The sequence below is a fragment of the Leptodactylus fuscus genome, chromosome 9 (assembly GCF_031893055.1).
Source record: "Leptodactylus fuscus isolate aLepFus1 chromosome 9, aLepFus1.hap2, whole genome shotgun sequence".
In the NCBI taxonomy this organism is placed as follows: domain Eukaryota; kingdom Metazoa; phylum Chordata; class Amphibia; order Anura; family Leptodactylidae; genus Leptodactylus; species Leptodactylus fuscus.
The window spans coordinates 12,676,604-12,687,435 of record NC_134273.1 but is presented as its reverse complement, the minus strand read 5'-3'; the positions used below and the strand labels follow the sequence as shown (position 1 = coordinate 12,687,435).

The 10,832-nt window shown below is 45.6% G+C and overlaps 1 protein-coding gene across 1 annotated transcript; it reads left to right on the top strand.

Moving 5' to 3' along the window:
* Nucleotides 1–1,515: 1,515 nt before the first annotated feature.
* FAM151A (family with sequence similarity 151 member A) lies at nucleotides 1,516–10,084 on the top strand. The gene is made up of 8 exons (XM_075287833.1): nucleotides 1,516–1,630; nucleotides 2,312–2,452; nucleotides 6,034–6,183; nucleotides 6,541–6,700; nucleotides 6,968–7,195; nucleotides 7,296–7,435; nucleotides 7,898–8,035; nucleotides 9,072–10,084. The coding sequence occupies exons 1-8, from the start codon at nucleotides 1,516–1,518 to the stop codon at nucleotides 9,737–9,739; spliced, it is 1,740 nt and encodes a 579-aa protein (XP_075143934.1). The 3' UTR covers nucleotides 9,740–10,084.
* Nucleotides 10,085–10,832: the final 748 nt, after the last annotated feature.

Here is a 10,832-nt window from a genome sequence, read left to right as displayed (position 1 = left end):
GTACAGTATAGTCATCCCCTTATAGAGCACACGTTGTCTGATATCTGCTGTATACTGTATACACATAGGGACCTTTGTACCGGTTTATTATGTGGTAGATAATATGGAAAACATTCTAGATTAGATAATGGGGACAGTAATACTGTGCTGTAGCCTTGTCTGCAAGTACTGAGCATGTCCAAGCTGGGACTTAAAGGTAGTGTCACCAGAACCAGCCCTGCAGGTAGATAGGTTACTGTCACCAGACCCATCATATCACCCCAGCCCTGCAGATAGATAGGTTACTGTCACCAGACCCAACATATCACCCCAGCCCTGCAGATAGATAGGTTACTGTCACCAGACCCAGCATATCACCCCGGCCCCGCAGATAGATGGGTTACTGTCACCAGAACCAGCATATCACCCCAGCCCTGCAGATAGATAGGTTACTGTCACCAGAACCAGCATATCACCCCAGCTCTGCAGATAGATAGGTTACTGTCACCAGAACCAGCATATCACCCCAGCCCTGCAGATAGATAGGTTAGTGTCACCAGACCCAGCATATCACCCCAGCCCTGCAGATAGATAGGTTACTGTCACCAGAACCAGCATATCACCCCAGCCCTGCAGATAGATAGGTTACTGTCACCAGAACCAGCATATCACCCCAGCCCTGCAGATAGATAGGTTACTGTCACCAGAACCAGCATATCCCCCCAGCCCTGCAGATAGATAGGTTACTGTCACCAGGACCAGCATATCACCCCAGCCCTGCAGATAGATAGGTTACTGTCACCAGGACCAGCATATCACCCCAGCCCTGCAGATAGATAGGTTACTGTCACCAGAACCAGCATATCACCCCAGCCCTGCAGATAGATAGGTTACTGTCACCAGAACCAGCATATCACCCCAGCCCTGCAGATAGATAGGTTAGTGTCACCAGACCCAGTATATCACCCCAGCCCTGCAGATGAGCCGGTCGGGAACTTTATTAAGACTGGCGGAGGAGATGTTTAATAACCCCCCCCCCCCCCCCATGTATATAAACCACTGACAAGAACCTCCTGCAAGGGGGCGATGTCTTCGGAGTTTCTTATTAACATGAGCAGTTACTAAGTGAAGACTCTGCAACGCCAGAAACTTATGTAATTGGATATATAGTGGGGAGAAGAGGGGCCCAAGTGTGGGGTGTCCTCAGGTGAGGCGTCTTAAGACTCACTGAATCTGATCCTGAGACGGCTGCTATTGTCACTGATCGCTCCGGATTCCTTCCCTCTTGCGTGAAAGAATTTCAGCGGCACAAGGTCCAAGTGCAGAGTTCTCTGCCCAAACAAAAGGGTCACCGGGGCCTTGTCTGTAATGTGAGAGGACGTCTTACTAAAGAAGGCAGAACTGCTTTTGTGGGCTCAGATAAAAGATGTGGAACTGAGAAGTCACGAGAGCCAGAAGGAGCAGGAGCACTGACCGGTCTCTCCAGGATTTTAGGGTCGTTGAACGTTTCCTAGTTGGAAAGTTTGGGGTGACGGGATGAAGCGCTTCACCCTATCCGACCTGAGGACAGTAGCAGGCGTCTGTGTATTTTTGGCGGTGTGTGTCACCATTGCTGCCCTCTGTCTGACGTTGGGAAAACCTCCGAAAAAAGGTAGGGATCAAGGCGCCCCTTTACGTCTATTGTATCAGTATATTCACATGCCGCAGGTTTCGTGCAGAAATTTTTCCCGTTGCATAAATATGAGCTGTTTCTGCAGGACGTGGATTTCGACAAAACCCATCACTATGAACTCTGCAACAAATCTGCCGTGTGTGAATGTACACTAAAAACATAATACTAAGGCTAGGTTCACATCTGCAGAGAGAAAAGTCCTGCATGAAAGAAATGGCGAAAACCCAACGGACCCCATTATAGTCTATGGGCTCCACCGGTCACTGCTGTTTTGGTGGAAGGGTTCTCCCTTGTTTGGGTCCCTTGGCGGACCAGAACAACGGGTAGTCCAGTACTAGTGTGAACTTAGCCTCAGCGGTTTTCCCATATCCCATAGTCTTTATAGTCTAGAGTTATTCTGACTGCACGACACAAGATTGCAACCGTATATTGAGACCATTTCAACAGGATGGACGGACGATCTTACACAGGGGAGGGTTCCAGCCCATAGCATTTCATCCTGTTCAATCCTACAGTCTATCCGGCAGTGACTTACTCCCCTCTCTCCATTGACTGCACGCACCCAGCTTGTCCTGTATATGGGGGAGTCGAGAGAAATCGTTGTTGGCATACAATCCTACTAAATATCCTGACCTATGAACCTGTTACTCTCCATTTTAGAACAAAAGCCTGCATTCGACACCGGAGGAGACATGTTGGACTATCTGCTGTCAAAAGGAGATATTTCAGCCCGTGACGGATTACTTGTCTCCTGGTATCACGCCGCCAACAACAAGAGTCAGATGCAGGAGGCGCTGAACAGTAACTATGTCTTCTATCCCTATTATACTGTATAATGTCATAGTACAATGCTAAGGCGACATTCACACAGCAGTGTCCTGCGCTCGAGGATGATCCGTTCTCCTGGATCCGTCATAGACATGAGTCGGGCTGAGGAATAGCTTGTTCTAAAATAATGGGTATGGGAATAGATTCATTAAAGTCTATGAGGTCGTGTCCTGGACTCTCTATGGGCTCTTATCCCCTAAACACAAAGCACATTAGAGGTTCACATCAGTGTTTGGGTTTCTGTTCAGGAAATCCACATGGGGATCCCCCAAATGGAAACCTATACGTTGCAAGCAGCACTTTTATAGGTGCGGATACTGAGCGGAAACTACACGGACCTCATAGGCTATAATGGGGTAACCGGTTAGGTAACCGCTTTGTAACGTGTATTGGTTTCCATGCAGGGGGTCCCCAAGAGGACTCCCGGAACGGAAACCCGAACGCTGATGTGAACCAGGCCTCAGTGATCAAGAGGACAGGGACAGAAAACCCCATAAAGTCTCCTTGAGGTGCTGCTGGGGATGTAATCTCAGGAAGCGCCTGTAGCTCCCTAGAAGTGAATGGAGTGCTGGTCACACACACACTGGCGCTCCATCCACAAGGAGGGTCCCCTGTCCTCTTGATCATTGGGGGGCCTAGTGATGGGGCCCCCAGTAATCGGACACGTCCCTTGTCCTGTAGTGTAAATTAGGCATTTCTATCAGGAGAAGTCTGGATAGTAATTCCTCTCTCTGTAGTATATTCTGGATAGTGATTCCTGATAACCCGGCCGTGCCGAATAGATGGCGGATTAAAGGAATTTTACTGAGACCTCGTATACATTTCCGTCCCGATTCATTATTCACACTCTGTAACTGTACAACAATGGAAGAACAAAAAGCTGTAAAAAGGTGTTTGAGGAAATGTCCTGACTGTGACGCTATATAATATATCATTATCCTGCTATGGATCAGGTGACCTGGCTTTGTCTTTCCAGTAATTTTAACCCTTCGGGTCCCTTTAGCAGGTGATCCCATTGTGGGCCCGGTGCGTTGTAGTTCTCGTGCGCTCAGCTGTTAATATCTGTTAAAAGAGAATTTATTGAGCATGAAATGTCTATTGTAATCTGCGGTAACAGAACCCTGAACACAGGAGAAAACCTTCATTGCTTCCCTTGACAGCTTGTCCTTGAATTATTCACGTATGTCACTTAAAGGGGAGGGTGTACTATGTAGTAATTACAGTACATTTAAAGGGTATGGTATGATCTAGATATATTCTAAATAAAAAGTTGAGTCATTTTGTATATACGTTGCGTTGTTCATCTTGCTGAGTTACATCCTGTATTATACTCCAGAGCTGCGCTCACTATTCTGCTGGTGCAGTCACTGTGTACATACATTACATTACTTATCCTGTATTATACTCCAGAGCTGCGCTCACTATTCTGCTGGTGCAGTCACTGTGTACATACATTACATTACTTATCCTGTATTATACTCCAGAGCTGCGCTCACTATTCTGCCGGTACAGTCACTGTGTACATACATTACATTACTTATCCTGTATTATACTCCAGAGCTGCGCTCACTATTCTGCTGGTGCAGTCACTGTGTACATACATTACATTACTTATCCTGTATTATACTCCAGAGCTGCGCTCACTATTCTGCTGGTACAGTCACTGTGTACATACATTACATTACTTATCCTGTATTATACTCCAGAGCTGCGCTCACTATTCTGCTGGTACAGTCACCCTGTACATACATTACATTACTTATCCTGTATTATACTCCAGAGCTGCGCTCACTATTCTGCTGGTACAGTCACTGTGTACATACATTACATTACTTATCCTGTATTATACTCCAGAGCTGCGCTCACTATTCTGCTGGTGCAGTCACTGTGTACATACATTACATTACTTACCCTGTATTATACTCCAGAGCTGCACTCACTATTCTGCTGGTACAGTCACTGTGTACATACATTACATTACTTATCCTGTATTATACTCCAGAGCTGCGCTCACTATTCTGCTGGTGCAGTCACTGTGTACATACATTACATTACTTATCCTGTATTATACTCCAGAGCTGCGCTCACTATTCTGCTGGTACAGTCACTGTGTACATACATTACATTACTTATCCTGTATTATACTCCAGAGCTGCGCTCACTATTCTGCTGGTGCAGTCACTGTGTACATACATTACATTACTTATCCTGTATTATACTCCAGAGCTGCGCTCACTATTCTGCTGGTACAGTCACTGTGTACATACATTACATTACTTATCCTGTATTATACTCCAGAGCTGCGCTCACTATTCTGCTGGTACAGTCACTGTGTACATGCATTACATTACTTATCCTGTATTATACTCCAGAGCTGCGCTCACTATTCTGCTGGTGCAGTCACTGTGTACATACATTACATTACTTACCCTGTATTATACTCCAGAGCTGCACTCACTATTCTGCTGGTACAGTCACTGTGTACATACATTACATTACTTATCCTGTATTATACTCCAGAGCTGCGCTCACTATTCTGCTGGTACAGTCACTGTGTACATGCATTACATTACTTATCCTGTATTATACTCCAGAGCTGCGCTCACTATTCTGCTGGTGCAGTCACTGTGTACATACATTACATTACTTACCCTGTATTATACTCCAGAGCTGCACTCACTATTCTGCTGGTACAGTCACTGTGTACATACATTACATTACTTACCCTGTATTATACTCCAGAGCTGCACTCACTATTCTGCTGGTACAGTCACTGTGTACATACATTACATTACTTATCCTGTATTATACTCCAGAGCTGCGCTCACTATTCTGCTGGTACAGTCACTGTGTATATACATTACTTATCCTGTATTATACTCCAGAGCTGTGCTCACTATTCTGCTGGTACAGTCACTGTGTACATACATTACATTACTTATCCTGTATTATACTCCAGAGCTGCGCTCACTATTCTGCTGGTGCAGTCACTGTGTACATACATTACATTACTTATCCTGTATTATACTCCAGAGCTGCGCTCACTATTCTGCTGGTACAGTCACTGTGTACATACATTACATTACTTATCCTGTATTATACTCCAGAGCTGCGCTCACTATTCTGCTGGTGCAGTCACTGTGTACATACATTACATTACTTATCCTGTATTATACTCCAGAGCTGCGCTCACTATTCTGCTGGTACAGTCACTGTGTACATACATTACATTACTTATCCTGTATTATACTCCAGAGCTGCGCTCACTATTCTGCTGGTGCAGTCACTGTGTACATACATTACATTACTTATCCTGTATTATACTCCAGAGCTGCGCTCACTATTCTGCTGGTACAGTCACTGTGTACATACATTACATTACTTATCCTGTATTATACTCCAGAGCTGCATTCAGAGTTCTGATGGTTGACACAGAAACAGTCGACAAGTTTGTTATCGGACATGCCCCCTAACTTAGGACATTCAGGACGTCAGTTTTACCTTTGCGTTCGCCCAGTTTATCACACGATGACCGTATGACGTATACTCCACAGGCGCTATCATGGTCCTAGAAGCCGATGTCAACGTGCAAGGACATTTAACCCCGGATGAGACAGATATTCCCATCATGGCTCACCCGCCCGATGTGTATAGTGACAATACCCTACAAGACTGGTTGGATGCCGTCCTTCACTCATCGAAAGGTACAGAATTCTCTGTGTTTCTCAAATAAGAAAACTTGAGGTCTTAAAGGAATGTTCTGGGATTATGATATTGAGGTCAACTTCCTCTTCTCAGGCCAGTGACATCATGTCCATTGGTCATATAGCTACAGCTTCACTCATGTGAAGGAACTGAGCTGCAATACCAAGTCTAGCCACTATACAATGTGTGGCGCTGTGCTTGGTAAGTAGGGAAGAGACACTTACAAGGGAATATGGACTTTATCATGTAAGACGTAGAGGTAACATGCTAAGCAGGGTGGAGGTAAGCTCTGTTATCCATAGAAGTGTTATCTTCTAGTCTCGTACATATCCTTGTTATTGGTTTGTCCTGTGTAGGAATCAAGTTGGACTTCAAGAGTATCCAAGCTGTTGGCCCTTCACTTGACGTTCTCCTGGCTAAGGCCTCCAAGACTCCCATTGGCCGTCCAGTATGGCTGAATGCAGATATCGTGGCGGGACCCAATGTCAACCATGATCTAGGAGTCAACGCAACTCAGTTAGTATCTGGTCATATAATGATCTACGTGGAATTCATCAAGACCGGTGTATTGTACGCCAGTCTTGATGACAAGTCACACACCTCTATAGCTGATGTATACAAGGTCCATGGGCATTGTATGATATACCAGTTTAGCCCCATTCAAGTAAACAGTGTTGAGTTGCAGTACCATCCGTGGCCCACGGACAAGAGTGGCGCTGTTTCTGAAATAAAGCACTTTTTTTTTTCTAGTATTATATGACCCCCTTATCATCTATTCTGCAGGTTTCTGAACCTAATCCAGGAGAGGTTCCCAGACATCACCATCTCCCCAGGCTGGGTGACATTATACTTACCCCCCATCATCTCCAATAGAACATACTCCAGAGAAATGGTGGAGAAGATGTACAATCTAGTCAAGGATCTGCCGCAAAGAATCACCTTCCCGGCCCGCGCCGTTCTCACCCGCTCGGCTTGGGAACATTTCCATTGGCTTCTAAAGCAGTCTGACCGGTGAGCAGATACGGCGAGGTCACAGACGTGCGTGAGGTTACAGGAGTCCACGCCGGTGATAGTATCCGTGCGATAACGGCGTGTTGTATTATCTACACAGGTACAGCCTCACTTTATGGCAGGGCAGTTCAGACCCGCTAAAATTGGAGGACCTGGAGTTTATTCGCCATAACAGTCGCCCCGAGGAGATCTATTATGACATTTATGAACCTTTGCTATCACAACTTAAAGAAATAGCACGTAAGTGATCAGTCCCGTGTACGGCATGTGAAAGGGTTAACCGCTGCACCCACCTGTATATGCCTATATGTCCAGAATGATGCTACGATGTCCTGATAGGGATCCCAGTCTTATATATACTACTTATACTGCTAACTGAACTGTCATGGATCTCTCTTCGAGAAACAGCTATTCCTATAGTCTTCCCCATACACATGCATGCCTGGTTCGTCCAAGTGTGCATGTATTGTCATTGAGCAGAGAGGAAAAAGAAAGATTATGAATGATAATCTGTTTTCCCTTAGCCCAAACAGCAGCACAAGGCTAAATCCCAGTTGTGCTGCTGTTGGGCGTAGGGGGAAAGCTTCTGTAAGACACCTGGGGTTTTTACTATAGAAGCCATTCTCCAAAAACTGGAGCTAAATCTGCAACTTTTTATGCAACGTGTGGCCTCGGCCTTATAATGTGCGTTTATTTTCTAAGTGAATCCAAAGAGGAGAAGGCTCTTCTATTCCGGCGGCAGTCTGCAGTTGTACTTTCACCCCGATGACAATGACGGAATATCAGTGAAGTGGTTCGATGCCGAGCAAAACGTCTCCACCGTGCAGAATCTTATAGCAAGTAAGACAAGTGTCCGCAGGCACTTTGACCCCTCAAGTGTTATGTAAATGAAGCGTATTCCTACTTAAAATAAAACGCTCATGTGAAAGAGCCCTTAGACTGGGGCCCACATTGCCAAAACGCTGCAATTTGGCCACAGAGAACCTGCAAAGTGGACGGGACACATTATATAAGTCTGAATTGTCCCGTTCCTCTGTTGTTCCTCTTACAAGTGGATGATTTAATTGACAGATGGATGTCACTTTTTGAGGGTGTAACTGTCCAATTTGTGCTGAGAGCATCAGGTAAGGACACACCTATTTGACAGTGGGAATGGTAACGCCCAGTTGTCTATTTAATTCATAAATTCTAGGAGGAATAACAGAGGAACGGAACCATGTGCAATTATAAGAAAAGATATAATGTACTTAAATGGGTTTTCCAAGTCACAGGCATGATGGCTACTCTGTCCACAGATTAGGTCAGGGGTAGGGAACGTACGGCTCTCCAGCTGTTGCAAAACTACAACTCCCAGCATGCCTACTGGCTCTGCTGTTCTGGGAACTCCCATGGAAGTGAATAGAGCATGATGGGAGTTGTAGTTTCACAGCAGCTGGAGGGCCGAAGGTTCCCTACCTCTGGATTAGGTGGTTAGTAGGTGATCAGTGGGGGTCTGACACAGGGACCATGCACCGATCAACAGATATGGCCGCCAGAAGCCATATACCAGGTATACAGTCAGGTGCACCTCTGCTCCTATTCAAGTGAATGGGAACGGAGCTGCAGTTCCGGGCACCATCACTACAGTGTACGGAGCTGGACGCTGTATACAGTGTATGAAGACACGTACACTAATGTGGAGGTGCGAGGAACTGCAGCTGTGCTCCCATCACTTGTATAAGAGCAGGGCAGCAAGATATACGGCTTCCATCAGCTGATCAGTGCGGGGTCCAGTTGTCAGACCCCCACCGTTCTAATACGACATCCATTATGCCTAAGTCTTGGACAACCCCTTTAATTTTTGAATATTCACAAGGTCCTCTCCTGTCTAATACAGGTAGTTCTGGGATGCTCACGCTCCAAGTAGAAGTCCAGTCAAAAAGTTCTCCCACCCCAATGGTGATCTTTACGAAGACATTGGAAGCCTCTCCATTGGAAGACCTTCTAAAGACGATTCATGCCAGTGATAATCCATGGGGTGTTCTCCTTAAACCAAAGGACCATATCTCACTCAATGAGACACTCCTTGTCCTGAAGAGACTACATGGCCAGAAGCTCCTTTATCTTCCAGTGTGGGTTAGCATGGATGTGTCTTACGGTAGTTTCAGTACACCCGGGTATATCCGTGGAGAAGACTTCATTGGTAGCATCAACGCCATCTTTTCGACTGTTACAGTGGCTCCTGGTTGGCCCAAGGAACGACTGGACATGGGTTACACCGAGCTGATGGTGCAGGAGATGCTTCAGCTCTGCAAAGGACTATGGCAGGAGGTCTCCTTCCAGCTACGGGCGGTTGCCTTGAGCAAGGCCTGGCTAAGTGCAGTGAGTGTGATGAAGGTGTCGCCCATGTATACCCTGACCGTGGAGCACACCACTGAGCTGGGGGAATTCTACGATGGGTATCATGGACTGATGGCCGTCAGAACTCACACGGAAAATGGCATTTACTACAAACTACCACCAGATTATCGGAATTCGTTCATGACGAGTATCTACAGTACATAGGGAGAGATCACTCATGGACCCTCTTGGTTTTAGGACCAACCTGTAAATGAATTTGGTTGATTTCATCATAAAAAGCTTGAAAATCCAGTAGTAGTTGATGAGGGACTTAGTATGTGTTATGTATAGGATCCTCTACAAGGCATTGTGGGACTTCTGTACTGGACTATGGGGTGGTGGCGGTGACCAGCTGGGTCATATATTCATGGGGCACCTGGAGGCTTTGGTCAAGTATAAGGTAGTATAGAGAGAAGGTCTGGTGGGGTCTGAGATTTGGAAATAGGACTGTGAGAAATACACCGAACCAATAATATCCTCCTAATGCTTAGATTTACAAATAAAGACAAAAAATTCAATCCAAAAATGTCAAGATTGGTTCCTTACAAGATGATGCCCAAAGCAAACATTGCAGTGACCAAATGCAACTAAAATCATTCCATGTTCTGGAAACGAAGCAAACGAAGATAATCGTTATATCATTTATTAGGGAATTCTGAGGTCATGGCTCTGTCATCTGCTGAGGATCCTTATCTTATGTCCAGGGTGGTTATAAGAGTGTCTCCCACTCTGGAGGACTGTCCTGTCCTGCATTACACAGACCGCTATTCCCGAGTTAGTTTTGGTGCCTGATGTTTTATTTCAGCTCAGGTGGGCGGTACAGGGAGGGGGGCGTGATTCAGAGCTCCAATCAGAGGCAGCCAATGTCAGAGCTCAGAATCAAACCCCTTGTCTGCTCCTGCCTAACACCGCCCACCTGACAGCACAGAGACTAAATAGTATACCAGGCACCAAAACTACCTGCACCGATTGCTCAACAATGCTGGGGGCTAAAGAAAAAATTTCAACTGTGCCAGAATCAGTGGCTATTAAATGATGTCAAGAATTGGACTTGTTGGAGGTGAGGAAAGGTCCTCTTAAATTCTGCGTTTTCTCCATAGATTAATAATGGGGGATGCAAAACATACCAGTGAAAGCACAAGTTTTTTTGGGAATGCATTTTCATTGAATTTTTTCTGCAGCGTTTTTTTCTGTAGGTGCGTTTAGGTTCCAGTGGTCTTAGCCTAAAAGGGATTTCTGTTTGACAGACCTCCTTTAA